The sequence below is a fragment of the Labeo rohita genome, chromosome 5 (assembly GCF_022985175.1).
Source record: "Labeo rohita strain BAU-BD-2019 chromosome 5, IGBB_LRoh.1.0, whole genome shotgun sequence".
Lineage (NCBI taxonomy): Eukaryota > Metazoa > Chordata > Actinopteri > Cypriniformes > Cyprinidae > Labeo > Labeo rohita.
In genome coordinates this window covers 7,808,799-7,833,428 of record NC_066873.1, presented here as the reverse complement: position 1 = coordinate 7,833,428, position 24,630 = coordinate 7,808,799, and the positions used below count along the sequence as shown (strand labels likewise).

The 24,630-nt window shown below is 35.6% G+C and overlaps 1 protein-coding gene across 4 annotated transcripts; it reads right to left on the bottom strand.

Moving 5' to 3' along the window:
* Nucleotides 1-1,769: 1,769 nt before the first annotated feature.
* Nucleotides 1,770-21,685, bottom strand: traf2b (Tnf receptor-associated factor 2b). 4 transcript variants are annotated; one of them, XM_051109297.1, is made up of 12 exons: nt 21,391-21,685; nt 21,175-21,232; nt 16,534-16,754; nt 14,767-14,845; nt 14,390-14,488; nt 12,592-12,753; nt 10,612-10,686; nt 10,332-10,406; nt 8,349-8,702; nt 5,712-5,889; nt 4,440-4,588; nt 1,770-2,747 (listed from the first exon to the last, which is right to left on the bottom strand). In XM_051109297.1, the coding sequence occupies exons 3-12, from the start codon at nt 16,752-16,754 to the stop codon at nt 2,529-2,531; spliced, it is 1,611 nt and encodes a 536-aa protein (XP_050965254.1). In that variant the 5' UTR covers nt 21,175-21,232; nt 21,391-21,685; the 3' UTR covers nt 1,770-2,528. The 4 variants fall into 4 exon arrangements, with proteins under 4 accessions (XP_050965254.1, XP_050965252.1, XP_050965255.1 ...); XM_051109295.1 differs by lacking the exon at nt 21,391-21,685 and having other exon boundaries at nt 21,175-21,258; XM_051109298.1 differs by lacking the exons at nt 21,175-21,232; nt 21,391-21,685 and adding an exon at nt 20,699-20,732.
* Between the last annotated feature and the right edge of the window lie 2,945 nt (nt 21,686-24,630).

Here is a 24,630-nt window from a genome sequence, read left to right as displayed (position 1 = left end):
CATAATTTGTTTATTGTTGTAGATACAATATTGTTCTTACACAAAAAAGAAAATAAACATCAAGGGCATTCATTATATAGCAGTCTAGTACTGTAAAATCATGCTAATAAAATAAAAGGTATATTAATATCTAAATGATACAAAAAAATACCACTTGATTGATCAGCTATATAAATGACAGATAAAATATAAATAAGTAAATGACTACTATAAGGATTACTACAAGTACTATAAAGAATTTAATATAAAGCGTTTACCTTTACACCTTTACCCTTTACTTGTATTTAACAGTAGGATTGATACTGCATCTGATTTACCTTTTGACTCAGAAAACAACCCATCCTAACCTAGCCTAGCGCTAGGGCTGGGCGATATGGGCAAAAAAAATTATCACATTTTTTTTCAGATCAGTCGATATCCATAATTATCATGATAAATGTCAAATCTTTATTTCTTTCCAGTTTAAAGTCAGATTTTTGCTCCAAAATGGAAGTTGTAGAAGCCAGACCATTAATTTTCCTTAACAAAATAAATATCTAAACAGAAAAATTAATTTCTGCATGTTCTAATGAGTTATATTGTTTAAAATCAAGAAACAGGTTTTGGGTTGTCTGATAATGATGATGATGATGATGATGATAATAATAATATTAATAGTCATATCACTTTTTTGTCACTTAGAAATGCACATTTGATAGTAGCTTGAGGATGCAGAGGTCAATTTTTGTTCATTATCAATCAGCAACATTGGGGGGGGGGTTGTTTTTTAAATTAAGCATTGGTCTCCCATAGTAGCAAGCATACATTTTAAATCATGATAAACAGTTAAAACCACACATAATGGTACCTCAGTACCATGGTAAAAATATAACTACATGGTTTTATAGGTAGCCTATTTGTATGAAAAACGGTAGTCTAAAAACACTGTAAATGATCACGATGTGTAGACTGAAAAGGCTTCTGTCTCGTTGCACACTGCTTTACACTAGTTTAAATCACAGAGTCATGTGTGTTCGTCGCTGAATTCAAGTGTTTCACACTGGATCTCACAGCGCTGTTCAGTCCTGGAGTGACGGAGCCGTTCCCATATCGTGTCTTTTGCGCGTTGAAGTTCGTTATTTCAAATGTCGGCGCGCACGAGCTGCGCTCATAACGGAAGGGACGCGCATGCGGTGCAACGCGTTCGGTTTTTCCAGACGCGTCCGCGCCGCATCGAGATAATAAATGCATGTTAGTGAGTTTGAACTTTGGTCCGGCCGGATAAACGATCCATGTGGCGCAATTCAAATGAGTCGTGCTGTTTCGTTCCGCTTTTGGCACATAAAAGTTATATCGAACATTTATCGGACTCCTCATATCGTTTTATAAATTATATCGAGAAAATTATCGTTATCGAAATATTGCCCAGCCCTACCTAGCGCATAATGATGTTACAGAAAAAAATGACCTATAAGTATGCTGGTCCCTTTTATTATGGTTTGAAGCTAATTAAAGGTCTTCATCTCTAAATCATGTGAAGCCATTTAATGCTCAAGCCAAAACAAAAGGAACCAGACACAATGATGTTGCATAAAAAAGACTAGTCTTAAAAGTAAGCCAGCTATTTTTTTCTTTAAAGCTGGTCCCTTTTTAAATTCAGTTACATAAAAATGTAGATTAAAAGTTGAATCTCTAAATCAAGACTGAAGCCATTTAACTGCTAGCTGGTCAAAAGCTCTTAAGACACTGTCTTAACATAGAGGCTAAGTTTATGCAACTGGCCCCAGATGTTGTTTACAAATGGGCCAGTTCTACAGTGAATCTAAACACTGGTCAGTCAAGATGTTTTTTCAATCCTGCTAAGGTTTCTGACTTTTTTTCTTAATTAAATTTTAAATATTGTAGCCTCACGCACAGGTTGTATCCACAAGCTTGTCTTTAAGTACAAACGGCACAATGATTCATTTCTATGAGCTGAATGATTTACACAGCTTCTCTATTATTAAACTAGTCAGATTAGTATGGTAAAAACAGACTGGTGACTTACATATAGCTATTTATACTAATAATATATTTATACATATATTACTTATTACTAAATTGTTCAAGCCCCTAAAATGTGCTCACTTTTAACAGCATGAAAATCCTGCTACATGTACTGTATGCATATGATAGCCAAAGCTTCAGCTCATAAAACTTATATGTAATATTTCTGGATTACATACATTACTAGAAGTAGGTATAGTTGAAATATAATGTGTACTGTACATATGTATTATATAAATATGATTATATTAATATAAATATATATTGTATTTACTGAGTTATATAAAAATAGTGCAATTATCGGTGTGGTAGTTTGCCACTTCATACGTGCACATAATACTATCACTGAATTTGTATTCCTCAATATAAATCAATATTTAAATATGTTATTATCATAATATTCTATTATTATTTATATCATATCATATTTAAATTGCTTCCGCAGCTGAGATATAATAATAATAGTAATAATATCAATTATTATTATGAATAATTCCAATGCTTTATAAGCCGGTGAGGTCGACTATGGCTTTAATGAATATGGTGTCATCTCTCAGATACGAGCTTTTGCCTGCCAGCTTGGCGAGGGGGCAGAAGAGAGGACAACCGCTGGCTATGTTCATTTCACTGATGGGTCTCTGGAAGGATGTGGAGCTCACGTCAGGCCTGAAGGCATCAATGATGTGCTCTCTGTTGTTCTGGTCCAACAGCATCAATGTCACCTGGAAGGAAAGAACAGGAGAGTGACAGAAAATTAAAACTGATGTAATGCCAAGCTCACGTTCTGTTATATTGGACATCAGATGAAAGAATAGAGTAACGCCCGTTTCACACTAGATGTGCAAGTAGAGCATAGAGGCGTAAAGTTTGCAGCAAAGCGGGAGCAGCACCCGCACACTGTGCTTTCACACTGACAGCGTTTGTTGCGTGCAGCTGAACCACAGCTTGTGTACCGCAAACACAGATAAGTATCATCCATTTGGTCATGTTTTTTAGGTGTTCTCCTCCAACCACAGTCTGTCATGTGTCTTGACTTATGATGGGCAGCATACTCTGCTGTGATGTGACCGTGTTCCCCTCCCATTGTCCTGCACTCATATGCATATACTGTATAAATTTTTTTTTACGTGATAAAACTAATCTTAAAATTAAGATATATCTCTAGATTTTGTGTGATTTTATTTCATTTTTTCACAGAGCTGAATGTCACATAGTGATTGTGAGACAGAACACCTGACTTGTTTGATTTTATGGTGAAGTTTGTCTTAGTAACTGAGGTCTATTTTAACCAAGAACAATGCACTGTGGCTTTAATTCAGCATAAGCAGCACAGCAAAAATAGACTCGATGCCAAAACGATTACAGCAATGCCACTTCCTGTTAAAATGGGTGTCAAAAAAATATGCATTGCTTACGCTCTGCTTATGCATGCGGTGTGAAACACTTTACTTTTAAGATCACGTAGTTAAACATTACACATACTTGCTAGAAAAATAACAGTAAATTAAGCATAATTACAAGTAACCATAAAACAAAAGCATTTGATGTTGTGGTATATAAGCTGCATCCGAAAGCTCTAAAATGTTATAGATCATTAAACCGTTACACCCTGCTGAAGAAACCAATAGAAACCTTCACAGAATTTGTAATGGTTTTACTGTTTATAATTGGAATTGTACTGGTTTAATGGAAACTGTAATGGTATCTGTTGTTTTCTACTGGTAACTGGTCGCCTTCTACTGGTGGCTTGTTAAAACCACTAAATCCTAATTTTTTAAAATGGTTTTAATGGTTAAAAGTTGATGGGTTATAATGTTTGTAATGGTATTTGTAGTGGAAACCATTAGAATTTCTGTGATGGTTTCTACTGTTTTTTTTTTTTTCTCAGCAGGGCGCTGCCTCAGAAGCCTGTCCGAAATCAGTTTCATGAGGTACCTTCATGCAAAAATGCTGCCAGCAAAGTCATCGACTGATAAGGCAGCGAGGCAGCAAGTCAGCTTAAATTATTTACACTCGCATTTGCCATTCCTGACACAGTATATGTGGATGTTTGGTCCTCTTATACAAACAAAAATTTTCTTCAGATTGTGAATGAATTATGTAGAGAAACTGACCAAAGGGTGCTTCTCATAGCACAGCTGAGTTTGACCGGAAATTACTGAGCTGGCTTATCTAAAACCTGCAAGTAACCATGAATATAGTCCATTGTAAAAGTCATATTCAATGCAATATCTTTATATAAACTATAGAGTACAACAGAATAGCCACAACATTCCATCCTGCTATGAAAGTTTGCATCCAAACAACACAAGTGATACTGTAATGCTTTAGTTGGTATCACATTCATAAATAAAATATGGAAAGGAAAGAGTAAAAGCCCAAAAGAGAGAGTAAAATAGTATCAGATCATTTACCTTCTGGCTAAAGGGCCACTTAAGCAGTGCATCATATTTCCCCCTCATAACCACAAAGAACAGAGACAGGTGAGTGCCACGACCCGTGCCGTCACCATTCAGGTAGAGTCTCAGGCACATCTTATACCCATATTTACTGGAGTAAAATGCTAGAGGACAGAAGAAAAAAAAAGATTGTAAAATCAGGGTCAAAATTTAACTGGGACTCAAGGAAATAATATTGCCAAAGGTGACTAAAATGGTAATATTTGAACACTGAATGTGAAAAAAATCCTTCCTCAACTCAAAGACTCCCAAAAATGCAAAACTGCCTCTCAGATTTAATTAGTTTTAATTAACAGATTTAACTGAACTTGACAAAGGACAAGGAGTTTTTACACTGTTAAATATAATGACATAATTTAAAAAATAATAATTATATCAATTATACCAAGTTTAATTTAATTTATACACATTATAATATTTAATTGATATAATTATATCATTTCAAGTTATCAAGTGTGCGCATGTGTATACAAACACACACTGAAAAATAACGGTGGGTATTTACAATAATATTTTAATAATAATATAATATTGTAAAATATTACACAAGACCCTTCTAAAATGATTCTAATATCCTGATTTGGGGCTCAAGTAACATTTCATATTATTATCAATGTTGAAACAGTGCTGTGCTGCTTAATATTTCTGTGGAAACTGTGATGCATCTTTTTCAATTAAATTAAAGTATTTCTTTAAATCCACCAACTTTTGAATGGTATTGTATAGATTTCAGATGACAGTAAGCAGAAAGTTTTTCAGTAAATGTCAGACTGGCTAGAGACCACAAGTCTCTTGAATGACGTTACGAAAGTGAAAGTCAGCAGTTCTGGAAACAGAGGGAAGATCCAAATTTCATAAAATGAAAATGAATGTAGGAACATCATAGGTCCGCTATATTAACAATCTTTACATTCAGTAAGCTTGAAAAATTTCCAAGTCAGGGTATTGTAGCACAAAGGGTCAAGGCCCTCAGAATGAAACCAGACAACTTGAACTTACAATTTACGAAAGCAAAGTATGACTAACTTGCATTAAACCTAGAACATTCCCAGAACACAAGTTAAGTTCAATCATCAGCATGTGAAGACAGTGTTGAAAATAATTTACAGTTATATTATTATACTGAAAAAAATATTAATATTAATAAACAGAATTGTCTAAATGCTGTCAATTGAACTTAAACTATATTACACCTGCAGCAGTTCTTTAATCTGATCTTAACCTTACCAGGTGAGAACATAGCAGGTGCCCGGCCCCCCACTGCGTCTTGTCTGCGACGAGAGAAGTCTGCTATTTTCCAAATGAAAACTCCATCATATGTACAAAACTGCAGCTCCCGCAAGGACTGCTCAGATTCTGATAACTGCAGATCTCGCATGGTTAAAGTTCGTTCCAGCTGTCGTACCTTCAAGAGCCACCAAACACAGACAAGAAACATGGTTAAGAAACTGCCAAACAGCAATGTTGTTGTAATAATGTAATAATGGCATACTAACATTCAAAGGACATATCCTTTGCAACACTGGTATCGACATGTCTTAATGGTTTTAAATTTGTTTTCTTACACTTACAGTTTTGTTTCTTATAAACACAAGACATTAACTGATCAACTGGATTACTTGTGGATTATTTTTAAGATTTTATCAGTTGTCTGGACTCTCATTCTGATGCCACTCATTCACTGCAAAGTAATGTAAAGCTAAATTTCTCAAAATCTTTGCTGTTCAAGAAACAAACTCATCTATAACTTGGAGGGCCTAAACGTGAGTAAATTCTCAGCAAATTTTTATTGTTGGTTGAACTACTCTATTGAAGGACAATTTCTGTCAACATTTCATCTTAATTTTGATCAACTGATTAATTATGGTCTTCACTTTATATCCCATGTAAATGAAGGCTCATGGCAGAGACAGCAGAGGCTCTTCTGCAGGAGGAAAAACACATGTTCGTGTTTCACAAATAACAGCCGAACGGAAGAAAATATTACAACTATTTTGTGGTAAAGCTTTTTCATACAAACTGACTTTGAATCACTGTTGAATCAGAAGGATGGTTTACCCAAAAATAAAAACGCTATCGTCATTTACACACCCCCATGTTGTTCCAAACCTGTATGACTTACTGTTGTCATGGAAAACACAGAACTGTGTCCCACCCAAATGTAACACAACACAATGTAATGCTTACGGTACAAGTGTGCAAAAATTGTAGGGGCAGTACACTTAAAGCAACATCTTTGTACCTTGTTTACCCGTAAAAGGTTCATAGTAGTACCTTAAGGATACATATTACTATTCTAAGGTACTAATATGCACCTTTTAGGTACATTTGGTACACATTTATCTTTGAATAGATACATTTTGAATAGAAGTTTAAATATTTAAGATTTATTTTCAGGGTTCCTACACATTTTCCATCTGAAAATTCCATACTTTTCCAGAATCAAGTTTCCAAACACCAGATTTTCAGACCATATTTAACATAAATGCTTCACAGGAGCTTTTTTTCAGGGGTTTATTCACTGATTTTCTCAAAGTGACAACACACAAAGCCCCTAAGAGCACACGCACACAGAAATTATTCACATGTGCATGGGATTTTTTTTTTTTTTTTTGCATGCTTACACATTACAATTACTAGTTTTATGTATACTATAACCTATTTCCGTTGTGCGTCATGGCCATCTTACTATGAAGAAAATGACAGCATGGATGCACATTACTTAATAGAGATCTATTTACTCAAAATTTGGTATTCCTTCAGGTAGTACGTCTAATATCAAGGCCCAATGTCCAATTTAATGCATCCTCTGTGGCGGCAGAGAAACACCGACATGAAATGGGCTGATGGCACAATGCGGCTGTGTGCATTGTCCTATTTGCTAAGTTCGACAGTCTATAAAAAAAGACTGATACTGTAAAAAAAAAAAAAAAAAAAAAAAAAAAAAAAAAGCGTCCCTTTATTTAGGGCAGTACGTCATATGTCATCATATTTTTTTCAATATCATATTTCATACTCTATGGCAACCAAAAAAAAAAAAAGCACACACCACAAAATAGGCTGATGGCACAATAATTAGATCAGTGAGCATAATCCTATTGTAGTACACATATACACTAGCCTATATGGCTCCGTGGATGGACCCGTCTTTGATTTTGCACAGCTATTCTCTGTATCAATGCCATAGTAATCATTCCCTTCAAATAGACTCTTAAGCCTTTACTGCCTAATAGTTTGCCAGGTGATGTACCTTTGGATAAAAGCTAACGACAATCAGTGTAATGACAATTTTTTTTTATTGTTGTTTTTTTTTTTTTTTGCATTAAAACACTTAAGTTAACCTAATTCAACGCTGGATGTATTACAAAATAAAAATGATATTTGTATAGACTGAGATATGAAGAATTTAGAAACTGTCAAAAGTGATAAGGTATAGCTAAGTTTCAGGAACCACAAAGTTACAGTAAGGTACAATTAGTTAACAAGTAACTTAAGAATGACGTAGTGTTAAGGTTTCGGGCAACTATTTTGTTTCAGTGTACAGAATTTCTTCTTTGTGTTCCACAGAAGAATAAAGCATACAAGGTTTGGAACTACATGGGGGAGAGTAAAAGATGACAGACAAATTTGTGTAAACTATCCGCTGAGGTAAAATGTTCCACGAGCATATCATAAAACAAGACCGGTCAATACGTCATAATGTGTTACCTGCAAGGTGAGAGCCTCGCATCATGCTCTGACACACAGCAGAGCATCAAAACCATCTCTGCTGTCCGAAAGAAAAAAAATCCTATAAATCCAACATAGCGAGCGTTTTATCTGAACTATTTTAGTGTATAATTTCCTGCAAAGAGTGCGTAGTACCTTGTTTGACAAGTTCTCTATCTTTTCCTGGTCTAGCCGATGTTGACGGGATAGTGCCTCCAAGGTGAGGGCCGAGCGCTCTACCTCCCTGTTCAACACACACACTATGTTCTCCAATGCTGTGACTTTCTGCTGCACACCAGGACCACCTCCTCTTCCTGCATTATGGGCAGCAGCATGAGCCCCCGCTGGAGGTGCGTCTTCGGGTCCACGATACAATCCCAGTCCGGAATCTTCCTGCCACTCTCCACCCCCCTCAGCCCGCAGGCGCACAGAGGACAGCACACCCAGCATGAGACGCAAATGTTCCATCACACTGGTCTGCTCATGTTCCTGCTGCTTACCATTGTCGACCTTTGCAAAAAAATATATATATATTTTAAATATGTAATAGCATTTCTTTGATGTTAAAATAACTTATTCATTTATGTTAAAAATGTCCTTTGGTTACCAAAAGAGCAAGACACTACAGGTGAGTAACATTTATGATAGGGACTATAATTTGTAATACTTTTAGCAACAGTGTCTGATATTATTTAAGTCTAAAAAGGTGCATATCTTCAAATTGTCAGATTAAAGCATGTATCCACAGATTGGAATGGCAGTATAAGTAAAGAAGAATGTGCTTGTCCAGAGCTTGTCCTTTGTTGTCGATGTTTTAAGCACACATAAAGGTGACATCTCACTGAAAAGTCAGCATGAGCTAAATAATATTCACTGCTAGCCATTATACCAAAAAGAGTCAACATTATTTTTCACCTTGTTGCACAGAACCAGGTAACAGTGAATAAGTGAAGGATTGAACAGTGATTATAAATATTATCAATTATGTATATATTTTCCCCTAAAATATTAGAAAAGTTAAAGAAAAGTTTGAACTCTAAGGATAATATTTATTGTATTTATTTATTCAAAAAAATCTGTATTAAAAATACTGAATGATAGTGGTAGTGGTTAGTGAAGTGTCATTTGCTATATTCTTCAAACAGGCTGCAGTTTACTCTACTGTGTTGGCAATGGTCATGTCCATATTGACTGAAAAGTTGTTTTGCAGTTGTCACTAAATCATTGTTTGTCTAGTGTTTGAAACTGTGCCACTGATACATTTTGTAGGGCTGGATATAAATCACACCTAAACACTCTAATCCTTCAATGTGATTTCATACAGACTCAGCAAAGTAGTGTAAGAATGATAAAGTAAAATCATTGCAGATTCTCTACATACATTAAGGAGGAGCTGAATGTTAACAGCTCTGTACTGTCTCTTGATCTGCTGCTGCCTAATCTCATTAATACTGTTAATCCTGACAATGCAACTGCAATAATTTACATTTTATTTTGTGCTTTATCTTACTGCCACCCCCTATTCTGCTCTTTCCCTTGAAGACTTTAGAGGTAGGTGACACTTTAATTTAAATTACTGTGATCTTAACAGTAAAGAACAGAGGCGTGAACTTATGATATTACATCAGTTCTCTACCTCTTTTAGATTTAGGGGTTTTTTTGGTCTACAAATTTATCCAAATGATTTACCAACCTTTGCAACTAGACATATTACAGTACTGCATACATTTAACACACAGCTATGTCACTAAGTTTGAGACTTCTCCAACCCACACTCCAGACTATTTAAATAGTTTGGTTCTTTTTTTAAACAAATGTGGGGACATAGTTCAAACTGAAAGACTCAAGTAGATGCCGTAGTTCTGACTAAGTGTTGTGCCAAAATTATTTCAAGGCTTTTGAAAGTTCTGAAGCATTGCAGAAAAACTAACAGAAAATACCAAAGAAGAAATAAAATACTTTCTACCAGCCAACACTGTAACACTAAATTCTCAAGAAGCTAATTCACTAAGCAACTCACAAGTGCTTTGCATTCTTCTCCTCTGCAAATAGGCAGATCTACTTTGAATAATAATCTCTTGCACATCTTCTATTTTTTATGTCTATTTTGAACTATATTCATGAGAAACAAATACACACCACTGCCCTGCAGCCAATCTCACTGAACTGGCACGCCGACTTGGACTTTGCACAGGATTTGATGTGCTCTTGAAACTGCAAAAAAAGGCGGGGGGGGGAGTTAGAAAAAAAAAAATAAACACGTGATTATGACAACACATGTTTAGATGAATTGTGTGAATAAAAAAAGCCAGTATATATATTCAACAATGTTTAAATTCATACTGCAAAACACTAAGTCAAACTTATCAAATAAATTATCAAATAGTCAAATAATATATGGCTGAGAAAGTAGACCAACCTTCTCTCTGGGGATTTTCTTTTTACCACAGTCTTTACATTGCATGGGAAATTTCTGACAAATTTCATCATGGGCCTGTGACAGAAAAGTGTGGTGTAGGAGGGACAATTAGCAAAGATATGATACATCAACAACAAACTATTTTGCTCACCCTTTGTGCTTCAACCCCTAAGCATTTCATTTACTTGATCATCATTCAACATTTACTTTATAAGGTAAAAGTACATCTAACACAATATAAAAAACAAATTAAATGAACAATGCTTTACTTTTTTTTTTCATTTTACAGAAGCATTCAAGTAACAAATAATGCAGAAACTGAATATTCAAACGTAAAAACTACAGCATTGTCCTTAGTGTATTAATTATATACTATATAAACTGATTTATTATTAAAACTACAAAGGTTATTTCAGTCAAGATCAGTGAGTAATTCCTTCTTCCCTCTGTTGTTGTTTGATTAACATTAATGACACAGACTGCAACAGGTTTATTTCATTAAGACCTAATGCATCTAATACAATGTTACACATCAGCATCCATAATCACAAAATATCTTAAGGCTAAAAGTAGACCCTAACTTGCCAATTTAGGAGAAACTCTGATAAATAATGGGCGTGGCAGTCCTAATTTTAGGACTCCTACATTTTTGCTCCATCCCACTGCCGGCAATCCGCCTCGGAACATAAACATTTATTATGTCCTTCTTTTCATGTAGTCAAGTCTTTATTGCCTATTCCACGCTCAAGCGCACTCAGCTTTCCGCAAAGTACTGGCAAAAGTGATGACTATGAATGTGTTGATTAAAAAAAAAAAGCAAGGAGATATTTTAATTACTTCTTAATAAACTAGTGTTTTCTGAGTCAGTGTTGGCTGCAAAGAAGAAAGTGATGATGCTGGCTCGCCATCTCCGCAGTAAAGTACAGTACAGCCTTTCGAGAGAAATGCACCTTTACGGATTACATAATCAGAGAGTATTTGTTTTTAATTTGAATTGCTTGAATCTACTTTTAAATGAACCTATCTATAGACATATTTCTCATGCCTGTCAGGAAAGTAGCCCATATGCTAAAATTCAGTTAAATTTTGAGCCACGGTACAGTTTACAGAGACCAAGACCGCAGAAAGTGTCATCCTTTTTTTTTTACAAAACCGCGAAAATATTGTGTATACAAATAGAAGTAGACCCTTTACTGTTTCAATTGATGTATTACTCTTATCTGAGCAAAAATGATGGCAGACTTTATGTTGTGTTCACAAGATCATGCCGGTGTAATAGGTTTCTCAGATATGCGCCTAACAGCACACATTTATCTAGGTTAACATTACAGCCAGCGGCCATGTAACGTTGCTACAACTTTTGAAATAAGCCATATTTGAGGTTGATGAATGATAGGCGAATCACTGTGGGCATAGTTAGTAAACTTAATGACCTCATCCATAGGAACAAGATCAACGCCGCCCATTCTCAGGCCACGCAAGATTCAAATGCAACATCGGGTCTCTGGTGAACGAATAATTGAAAGAATGGAATGTCCAGGGTAATCAAATATCTAAATTAATATACAATTGATATCTGTGATCAGTTTTTGATTAGAAATACACTCCAAATTGAATGATCACTTGAAATTGCAGTCAGATTACACATGGAGCTAGACTAAAATTGAAACTAAATCCTGATAATTTATGTGAACTTTGCAGAAGCACAAGTACAAGATCGAACACGCAGAATACCTTTCAACCAGGCCACTGGACTTCGCTTTTTGGACCAGCGGGTGTTCCTTATATTCTATATATGTAATTATATTTAATAGCATTTTTAAAAATCAGTTCTTTTATTTTTATGCATTAATGCAGAATTGTTCACATCAACATCGTAATGCATTATATTGCGATTATATTCCACAACTTTAGTTGACACAGCAAACATTAAAAGTACACAAACCACAGACCAATCAGTAAACTTAAGGATAGGCTTACCTTAATTTCTTTAAAGTTGAATGTGACCTTGCAATATTTGCAGTTCAGGGTTCTGGCCTCACATTCCCGCTCATTGTGGCGATCTTTCTCACTGACCAAGATGAGTCCTTGACATGCTTCACATTTTACACGTTCAAAGTCACAACGACCTTCATGTTGGCCCTAATTAAGAAAAGTAGTACCAGTAAATGTCTAGCTTAAAAAAATACCACCAGTTAGTATATTATGAATGAGACAACTCTTAAATTGGGCCCCATTCACAATTATCTTAAGAATGTGAATAGCTTTTCATAGCTGTCACTCATACCTTAATTCCCATGAGATGGGATGAATTTCCTGATTTTTCGTTACTACATGGTCAGAAGACATCACTGGCTGAAAGAATACAGTAGTCAACATTTGAAGTGGATCAAAAAAGTTAACCAAAATTAATCTTAAGACAAGAATGGGTATTGTTTTGGTTTTAGGACAACTTTGATGAAAGGTTTTAATCCACTTCAAATGCTGACTACTGTATACTGACCTTGTGGAACAGACAGTCACAAGACAGAACAACTGTGTCTGCACAAGAATTTTTGCTAATTTACACAGTTTCATAAATCCCTGAGTAGTAGTATGAATTAGGGTAAATTGTGAAACCACTTAGAGCGATAATTTGCATTTCTGACCGACTAGGAGAAATTTAAAGGTACTAGTTAATCCTTTTAGTTTATGTATCCTTTAAGTTAGTGTATGGCTGTATAGCATATATATATATGCTTTATTTTCTATTACTTTGTTTTACATAAACATTTATGCAACAGCTACAACTATTACAGGGAACCAATATAAAGTTCTATATTAGTTTATGGTTCACTACGTCTTTATATTTTTAGTTCTTATCTGTTACTCAGAAAAAGCAAAAAAGATTAGCATCAAGTTAATCTATAAATAAATACTTCCAAAAACATTGTGAGGCTTTAAGGGAATTTCTTACTTAAGATGAATCAACACTGACTCTGACTAATGGTTCAGAACAATGATAGCCTTAGTAAAGGTTAAGGTTACTTAGTCACTAAACAAGTCACAAGGGAAGAATTCTATCATGCTGGTACTTTTACCAGCTAAAAAGAATTTAAAAAAACAAAAAACAAAACAAGACAAAGTTGAACTTGAAAATGTTTCAGGTATTTAGAAACAAGACTGAAAGTCAGAATGGAAACTTGGCAAGAGTTTGGATAGCAATAAAAATCTCTAGGTTCACAGGTTATAAATAACTTCATGCATTACTCTCATCTTACACAATCACATACTATTATAACAGTATATAACCACCAGCTGTCTGAAATCCTTAAACTACTCAATAAATCTTTATGTTTTATTCTGAAAAGTTTACTAGAAATACCACAAAACCCTATTTGCAATGCAAAAAAAAAGCTTTCCCAGCCTAAAATGTACAAATAAACAAAATTATTTCCATTATCACTACACAAAATGGTAAAATGAGATTATTATGCTTTTAACATAGTTTTGAAAGACAAATACTGCAATTGCTATTTTCAAAAGCTGTGTGGCAACACCGGTACTTTCCAGGCAGCCTTGGGACTTTCCGCCCAACCCCAATCTTTAGTGCTGACTTTCATTCTCACGGATGTGGGCGGATGTTATTTTTTAAACTGACAGTACAGTTTAGCTTATCTGCTTAAGCGCTGGGTTAGACTTAAATGTGTTTAAAGAAAATGTAATCATAAGAGCTAGCATTTAGAAATGGGAAACATTTTAAGACATATATGACAAGCCAGGTGAACAATGTTCTTACCTCATACTCTTTTAGTGTTCCAGACCAACTACATCCATCATTTGGGCATTTGGCAGGCAAGCTATCAATTTCTCTTCGTGCTGCATTATCAGGAAATGCCTATGGGGGATTGTCAAAGACCATGGAATTTTCTTCATTAATCAGTACCTTTTGAAACTGTATTCCTGTAACTACTAAACATTACACCAGTGCATGTACATGTGCCAAGAATGTAGACACTGAATAGGAGTTACCAGGAAACAAAAACAGTAATAGAATTACAAGATTAAGTTAAGTCAAGTCACGCTTTTATATAGGGTTTTAATTCATACAAATCGTTGTTTCAAACCAGCTTCACAATAATAAACGGAGATAAGAGAACCAACTATTGCACTTACCACTGCAATATTGAGTATAGATGTTGCCTCTTCAAATATACCCTCAGCACGACAGGCTTCGCAGGGTATGGGCCCTGAGCTAATGAAAAGGAAAGATTTTGTAATCTTTAACAGTACAGTCTTCAAAGAAGAGTATGGCAAAAAAAAAAAAGGCAGATTCAAAAAGGCAGCTCACTAAAACACAACAAATTTGCAAAAGCAGCCTACAGCCTTCTCTTACCTGAGGGCGATTTATTAAGTCTACTCAAAAAAAGCTTTTAAGCTTAATTGCCAGCAAGAAAGTAGAGCTTTAATAATGGAAATATTGAAGTGAAAGCAGCATGTGCCCAATAACACATAAAAGTGAAACACGAGGAAGGATAATGTATTGCAAGAAATGTTGGAAAGAATTTAACAACAATTTACCCACATTACTAAACAACATTACACTAAATTTTATCTTCTGTTTTAGACTACATCCTATACTGGCTAACATATAAAAAGCTTCAATGGTCGCATGCATACTGACATTTATCTGATTAAAAATTAAAAAACGGTTAAAGTTTTTTTAAGTACCCATATCACTACTGCCACAGGAACTTTTTTAAAGTAAGGGCAATAAAACGGTTATCAATACATATATGATGCCAATATTTAACTGAAAATTACATAACATTTAAAACTTTTCTTAAAATTTAAAGACTTGTAGAATGTTAGAATACAAATTTTAACTTTTTTTTTAAACATCTATATTTGTCATATCACTATACAGACAAGCCTGTATTGACAACTTTTCATAGCAATTGTGCTCACCATAAGGGGGAGATAAAACATATAATGGAAGAAAAAACAAGCTAGTCTTAGCCTCACATAGAGCCTTCATGGGCCATCCACAGAGTGCCTAATTTTTATTGGTGTTTCAGTCATGAACAAATATTGGGGGGGGTTCACATCGCATTATTGGAAATATTTCTTTTTTAAACCATGACAGCGAGCCAATGGATATCACACAAGTAACGTGCAAACTTTGTGCAATAGTTATGCTGGTGAACGTACTCACCTCATTCACTATACAGAAAATGACTGTGTTTTTAACGCTGCATTAACTGTGCATATTCTCTCAGATGACAAAAGATGAATCTACTTCAACATATGCTGATAATCATATATAACCATCTTAAATTATTCCCTTAATATTTCTTATGTGGCCCGTACAGTGAAAAACATGAGGGAAAAAAGGTGCATGAAATTTGTCATTGATGACTCCAGTGTTAATAATTTTAATTATAGGTATATAATTCACTGTATAAATGAACAGACCTATTTTATTTTTATTTATTTTTTTACTTTTTAAAAACATTTTCAACGAGGAGTAAGCTAATAGCCTAGTCTTTTATTATCCTCACAGCAATTTTTGCGGAGCAAATTAATTGTAATTTAGCCAAATAATAAAAGTTTTTTTGTTTAAAGGCACATAACTTGTTTAGGAACACAACATTAGTTGCATTATATAATTCTGACTATATACTAAATGACTGACACCAAGGTAAAGCTCACCAAAGACTGAAAATATCCTAGGACATATCCACAGAGGTAAGTGAAGATAGTATATCCAGATTGAAGGTGAACCCTTTGGGTTAAGAGGCGAAAGAGTGGATCAATATCAAGCAAAAGGAGGGATATTTTTCCATCTAGCTACAGTGCAGTGGTAGATTAAAGGGATTGGGACTGTCCATGGAGAGGGTGGCAATTAATGCAGAGCAAGAGGCAGAGGGTTGCCCCGGGTACCTGGTGAGTTGTTTGAAACAGAACACACAGAATCGATGTCCGCACTGTGCTTGGAAAGGTTTCCTAAGAATCTCTTTGCACTGCTGACACTGATATTTTGGTTCCATGGACACAGACAGCACTTCTCGAGATATCCCAGGTAATGTGGAGTCCAATGAGGATGGTAAAGATGGACGTGCCATTGCCTTCCATTTACCCACAGGGTCAGCAGTGGTGATCATCTGTAAAAATAAGCACAACTAAGCAGAATAACGACAGATGTTTTTAACACGACTAATTTGACTCCCATTATATGACATATTTATGTGTGAAAGAGGATATTCAACAACATAAAATTGTAGGGTTGGACCTGGAAATGGAGTCAGACCAGAATGTGTCGAGAATGTGAAATTGCTATCATTTTTTTTTAATTCATTATTTACTAAGAGTAATTATTGTGTGCACAGTAAGACCAGAAAGGTGTATTAAGATAGGGTCCCTTTAAATTTCATGTTGACTTGAATACATATTTGAAGATTGTAAGATTAAAATTAAAGAAACACAAAGGCTGACATGGGAAAATTGGGTATCATTTGACTCGGTATGTTGCATCGAAAGAGACCAGTCTTGTGATTTTTGGCCAAACCATTCAAAAGCCATTTTTCACACTTCCTGACCACTTCGTGCTACTGTGTCGAAACTGTGCAGGTAACCTCAAGTCATGGTTGTCATAATAAAAAATAAATTTGGTCTGAATATGTTAAAACATTGCAGAGATAAAGCCTCATGCCCATCTTGGTGTGCTTTTTGTTAAATTCGTTCACACGTTTTTCAAGGACTGTTTGATTAATCAACTTAAATTCCATAACTTTGTGCCAGCATGGTCTGAAGATAATCTAAGCCAATTTTGACAAATAAGACTCAAAAAAGTAGGTTTTTCAAATAATTACAATTTAAAAATTTCAACAAATTTTAGCCAGTAGAAATTAAAATTTTGGTGTGTATTCAGCATGAGGCAAGGAATAAAGAATTTTGCTTCTGAAGTTTACGGTTCAGAAGTTTACTCATAAACATGAGTGAAAATTTGAGCTGTTGGTTGCGCTAGAGGCTCCAAACCTGCTATGGTTAATATTGAGACTGTCCTCTATCTGATTGCCAAATTTCGTAACTTTCTTACAAGCTGTTTTATGGGCTGCCACAGACTCAAGCGGAAGAAGATGCTTGGCTCCCAAGTAGCATCAAAACATATATAAGCACATCAGAATCTTTTTGTCAATTTGTTATTCGTTACAAATAATGCACGTTAACGCAATTGAAATTTAATATAAATTTGTATGCTGTCAGTGCTAATGGCCTCATGGGCAGCGCACCAACTTTCATTTAAACGGTAAAACTTTCACTATAAAAGTTTCAATATAAAAACATTTAAGGTACCACGAGCTAACAATGAACAACAAAATTTCGATTGAAAAATTAACTGCCAATTAAACAACAAAATTTTTATATATGTTAAATATTTTAACATTATTTCAATTTATGTAAATTAGCAATAGTTATTGCATTAAACAACAAAATTTTTATATATGTTAAATATTTTAACATTATTTCAATTTATGTAAATTAGCAATAGTTATTGCATTGCAAATGAGCATGGATAACATCAACCTAGACTAATAAATTCTGTAAAGAAATGTTCATTGTTGTTAGTTCATAAGTTAGTACCTAAAACTAATTGTGACTAATTAAACCCAATTGTCAAACGTTACCATTTAAGCATGGTTTTCAACAAAGAGCATCTAACAAGCAATACTGGAGTATGATGAAATAAACCAAGCATTGTTATATGATACAACATCCAAGCATGCAAAACAGCCTATACTCCTGTGGTGGTTGCACCTTTACACGCAGTGTGAGCCTGGACATCAAAAGAGTTTTAGTTTCAGTTTCTTTAAAGGGGTCCTATTATGCCCTTTTATGAAGTTTTAATTTGGTTTTTGGTGTGTACTAGCATAGGTTTGCATGCTTGGAAAACACCTATTTTAATTTTGTAAGATTTCATTTTTAAGTTACAGACTTAAAAATAAGGGTTTATAACTCAAAAAAGTAGCACCTAGTTCATAGTCTCATTTGATAGAAAACCTTATAAATTAAAAAAATAAATTAAAAAAATCATTGTTTGGAAGCTCTTATGTTTCTACATTGCTCAGAAAACCCAAGAAAAAGTGATGCAATTTATTGATTTATTTTGTCATTATTCATGTTGAACATTATGACTATAGAAAGCATATGTGACTAGGCATAAAATCAAGTCTGGTTTGTGCACAATCATGTCTGGTCCAAATTTTGCACTGATATCTCAAATCAATCTAAAGTTATTTCATTTGAAAACAAGGTAGCCTCTCCTAAACCCAAATGTGTTTTACTGAACATCAGAACTACTTAAATGTGTAAAATCCACAATAAAATATATATTAAAAAATATGCATTACTTATTATTACATAGAATAAACAACAACTACTATGATCCTGATTGATGATCAATGATCGCGATGCGATCATGAAGTAACTTTAGCCAAGGATTACATTGTGCCTTTCTGTGGGGATTTTATTTCGATCTACGTATTGTTTTTATGTTGTTTTAGGCTTGTTTGAATCAAAAACACCTGCTCTAAATAAAGATATGCAATCTATCTACAATGGTTTGCTAATGGTGCGCAAAGTTATTAACAAAAACGCAGCATACATTTTTTCATTAAAAAAAAAAAAAATTCTACATAGTTTGGCCTCTAACTGAAACACATATGCTTTTTATATTCTGCTAGTTAAGAATTTTTCAACCATACATGACACGAGATTCATGTATGATGCTTTTGCAGTTCACATTTTCAAGTAAAATTTGTCATTTTCTTCATGCTAAGAAAATAGAGCACCTCATTTCAGGAAATTTAAAACAATCGTTGAGTCATTTGTTAAATTCACAGTAAAGCCAACTGCGTCTGCGTCAACTGTACGTAACAGAGCAACTTGAACATTCTTTAAAATATCTCCTGTATGAAATTCATACAGGTTTTAAGCAAAACAAGCATTTGTAAATTACCACTTTTGGGGAAAGCGGGATGTTTTTATTTAACTATTCCTTTCAACACAAAACACAAACCCTTTTTAACCTATTAGTCCATTTGTTGAGGTAATGTAACACCCCTGCTGAAAGAAACCTAAGCTGGTTGACTAGTCTTAACAGGTTTAAGATGGAAGTAGCTGGTTTTAGCTGGTCTCCCAGTCTGGCTAAGAATATCAGGCTGGTTAGGCTGGTTTTAGCTGTTCCAGCTGGTCTCCCAGCCTGACCAGCTAAGGAAGTGGCCAAAACCCCTCTAACTAAAACCAGCCTGCTGACCAGCTTTAACCAGCTAAAACCAACCAACCAGCTTAGGCTGGTTTTTGCGGATTCATTCGGCAGAGACTGGTTTCCATACAGTCTATATAACATCATTATATAAAGAATTTAGGAAGTGTTGGCTACAGACCTTAGGCTGTATATTGGATAGTACGTTTTTACCCGTTGCAATATGCTTTCAGTCAATCAAAACTTCAAACCTTAAAATCTTCAGTTTTATTCATTATGGAGTATTAGCCAAATTCTCTAGGTGGCAGGAAGTATGATCATCTCTGTTTTAAACCGCAACATATCAACTGACAGACTTTTTCAACCTTTCAAGCCATCAAGTGTTTTCCGTGTTTCTCCAAAGTCATATTTAGTCTAGGCCTAAACTGTAGGCTGCGTGTTCACCTTGGTATTCACAAATATGTTACCGAGTTACAGCCAATAAAAACGTTCAACGTTATTAATTATCAAAACCAACAGATTACGCTAGAAGAATTCATCAGCTTTCTTTATAGCTACCAAAACAGCAATCTTAAACCGATTCCAAAAAAAAAATCAAATAGCAGCTGAAAGCAATGTATCTAGTTTGCTTCCTTACTCTCCCAATGAGAAATGGCAACTCACTCGAGCACCCGCACACTACGCGTACATTGACCAACTACAGGCAATATATTTCAAATTCGGCACACTACGATCAACGTGATTCTCAAAGCAACCAAAAAGAATACAAAAGTTACTCACCAAATACTTAAAAATACTGTAGGATGAAAAAACTAATCGTCAGTGGTTGTGTCAGTAACTTACGTGTGCAATGTTGCCAGATTGGATTGGACCAGCCCTAAAGCTCACTAAAACCCTCCCACTTAAAACGTAAACGTTAACTGTCAAAATAAAGCGATAGAATGTTATTTCCATGTCAGCCAAAGTTGATATGAACCATTTTTAACTTCTTAAACAAAATAATTATGATAAAATAATACAAAATAAATAAATTGAACAGAAAAACGGATCAAGTCAAATGAAAGAGAATATATGACTAAAATATGAAGACAGACCTGTCAAAACGACAATCAAGAAATGAACGGATACCCTTAAAAAACACATGCATCGTTTTTAAAGTCAACAGTCAAAATAAGCCAATTTAAATGCAAAAAGTGCCCAATATAAGTGATCGGAATAAGCACGTACCATGGCAGTCAAAATTGTGCCATTCATTGATACATACTGTGCGATAATCCGACAATAAAAAAAATAAATAACAACAACAATAAAGTGCTTACCTTCGTGTCGCACTTTATTTTCAGACAGATCCAAAGGATGTCCTTCGTGAAGTACACACTGTAGAACATAATACAGAACTTCACACAGTAAAATCTAATCAAGTTCTGCAGCTTCCAAGGATCTACCAGTCTGGACAGTTTGAATGACGTCCTGATGCAGGACAGGATCCTATCCTATATTTCGATTAAATTATTAAGCTATGATTTCAGACTTACAATGATAGAGCCTTCGTGTCATCTGCCTCCACAGGTGTAATTCACGTTTCCGTGTAACGTATATTTAGGCAACTCTGGCATTGTGATCAGTTGATACAGCTATACGTTCAAAATCTGATCACTTATCGTGCTAAAAATCTGTCACTCATGAATCATTACGTCTGTTTGCTGATGCCTAGTTATTGGCTAAAAGTGCGGCAGGCAAGGCGCCTCAACATCAGCATCTGCCAACTCTGCAGTGGATGGGTGTTTAGTAACGTCATGATGACCTGTAGCCTACACAAGATGTTTGTAACCGCCAAAATGACCCCAAACCAGCCAAAATTTTGTCCACCAGTCCAAACCAATTTTTACCCGACCTATCAAATTCAAAACCCGCCCAATCTGGCAACACTGTAAAGAAGTGTGCACGTCATCAAACACGCTCCTATGGCAAGCCTCAAACTCATTATTATCTTAAACATACTAGTATCAGGACAGTCCTAAAACTTGGTTCAAGCTTGGTGAACTCTGACCTGCGAATTTGCATCACGTGACACCGTGTGACCAGCAGCAGATCGATACGTCACAGCATGACCTCATAGCGGAATGAAAAAAACAAATTTAAACTGCAGTGCTGCAGGAAAGTGTAGTAGATCGTATGTTTTTACATTTTAGATGTATTATTATTTGTCGTGTTGAATTTAACTTTTTAAAAAGACGCCGCAGAGCATGATGTCATATCACGACCATTGCATTATCTGAGGGAATTTCGCACTAGACTTAAAGTCTAGTGTGACCACGGCCTTAAGCTCCAACTTTCCTCAACACACCTGCCAGGAAGTTTCTAGTATGCCTAGTAAGAGCTTGATTAGCTGGTTCAGGTGTGTCTAAATAGGGTTGGAGTTAAACTCTGCAGGACACCAGCCCTCCAGGACTGTTTGGCTACTCTTGCTTTAGATACTACATATTCTCAGTACATATTATTAATACTTCTTTCAATATTGACTAGTAACTATTCTATTGTATTGTTACTGGTAACATTTTTAATGAAGTAACACTTTTATGCCCTTCTTTTTTACACTTAATGCATGTGTATTGAATATTCAATAAGTTAATAATCTTCATAGGTGAAGAGAGTAATGTTTTTAGACCAACTGTCTCATTTTTACGTTATTAAGACGTCTACTATTGTGATTTCTACATAGGTTCCATAGATTTGCACTAAACAGTGACTGGCTGAGCATGTGCAATTTTCTGCCTCAGTCTTTCTTCAGGACAAGTCAAACATTTGTGAAAAAAAAAAAACACAATTTGCCATCAGTTGTCAGAAGATAAAAGCAATATCTTTGTCGTAGCATACCTTTCTGTGTTTAAAGGGATTTCCAATGACTGGCATCAGTGCAGTTCAGTGCATTAAATCAATGTCATGAAGTAAAACATCAGCTTCTGCATTACCAGGGTAACATGTTGTTCCCTATCAAACGATTACTTTACATTGCAAGAATCACTGTGGGAACCGTGTGGGTGGCTCTCCCTTGGCAGAAAATTACCCTCAGGAAGGACCTGCTGTCTCAAGCAGACGACTTGGCATGGCATCCCAGCCCGGAGCTGTGGAGCCTTTACATGTGGCTACTTAAAGAGTCACTTAATTGAGGAGTGTTTGTGAAATTATGCTGTGATGAGAATATCAACCCGGTGAACTGCCCCGCATCTAATGTTCTGCTTTTTTCTGCAGCACAGGCTAGATAAGAGCCTACAACCAATGCTAAATGTTTACATGGCATTGCTTCATTACGTTCCCTGGCTGACAAGCAATTGATTGGAAAGCACGCATTGGTGGTCAGGTTTTTCAGGGGAGCGAAGAGATTGCATCCCCCATGTTGTTCTACCCCATGTTTGGTGAAGTCTTGGTTTGGCCTGATCTCACGGGTTTCAGAATCAAACTTGTATATTGAGGCCTATTGCCTTTTTCATAGGCCTAGCCTAAGACATGTCTATTAGGCATATATGCTTTGCAGCTGGCTGGTGTTCACAGAATACTTTTGCCAGGTTTAAAAAAGTTGGACTTGCCCCAAGTACTTTCAGTCACTAACCTTACTTATTCTTCTCAGATTTTTGCAATGTTGAGTTGAAGGCAGTTTGTAACCATGGTTAGCTGTTCACACTGTGCACATCTATGTGCATTTGTATATATGCTTTTGTTACATTTCATGGCACTTGCTAATGTTGTTGTTCTGCCCTGTTGTCAGTGTAGCCGTTCGTTATTTTGGCAAGATATGCTAACTTGCTATACCTCAACTAAGATGTTCATTGGTTTATTTTTGCCTGTCAGCCACAGGCTTCCTTAGCAGCATCGTTATTGGTTGGGAATGGTGTGTTGTTCTACCCCATGCTTGAACAACTCCGGTTACTGTCGTAGTGGTAATGGTTCCCTGAGAGCGGTAATGAGGTATTGCGAATTTCACTGTGCTCGCTGCGTGATCAGCACTGCAATGTTCAGTTTCAGATTCTGACGCAAATGTCACTCTCTGCGCATTTATACTGCCCACGAGCTTGTCAGTATTTGCATGCAATTTGCATAAGTAGCAACAACTGGCCAGTTTATTAAACTATAAGGTTTCAGGAAACTGGAGAAGGGGAGGAGTTCCCACAGTGATTCTCGCAACGGGTCGCTCATTTGCGACTTTCTCAGTTGGCTGCAGGAGCACATAAACTTTAATCAATGCATGCTGATGAACTTTTATCATAGTTTATAGTTATACGGTAACGAAAGTGGTTAACTCTCAACCTGTAAATTTTTTTTTTGTTTGTTTGGGGTTTTTTCAGTATTTTTGGTTTGAATTTTGTGAACGGAAGTAGGGCTTCAGACGCTTTCACTTTCGAATTTGTGATGTTGTCACGTTTTACAAGAATAGCCTGTATTGTCTGTTTTGCTTACATTTATACACCTTTCAATTTTTAAGAGTAAAAAAAAGATGGATTCATTGGTAGCCTATTCTTTATTAAAAGCATAACAACAGTAAAGCAGGCTACAAAACGAATAAGATGAATAAGACCACATGCTGTATTAGCCTATACCGACTAATAAATTACAGAGCCAAATGGGATGAGCTGGAGCTCTAGCTCCCCCTCGCTGGAGGTAATGAGTGGAGATAGACACCTAGCCACACCCTAACCCTACCCCTTACCCTATCCTAAACATAACTCCACCCATTAGTTCACACAGAGGTGGAGCTGGACATCCAGAGAGGGGGAGCT

Coding starts and splice junctions, on each gene's coding strand:
- traf2b (XM_051109295.1), bottom strand. CDS start 21,243: ATGTTCTACAGTGTGTACTTCACGAAGGACATCCTTTGGATCTGTCTG. Junction 12,754..14,389: donor GAACACTAAAAGAGTATGAG/GTAAGAACATTG, acceptor TTTCTTAATTAG/GGCCAACATGAAGGTCGTTG. Junction 2,748..4,439: donor AGTGGCCCTTTAGCCAGAAG/GTAAATGATCTG, acceptor CTTTCCTTCCAG/GTGACATTGATGCTGTTGGA.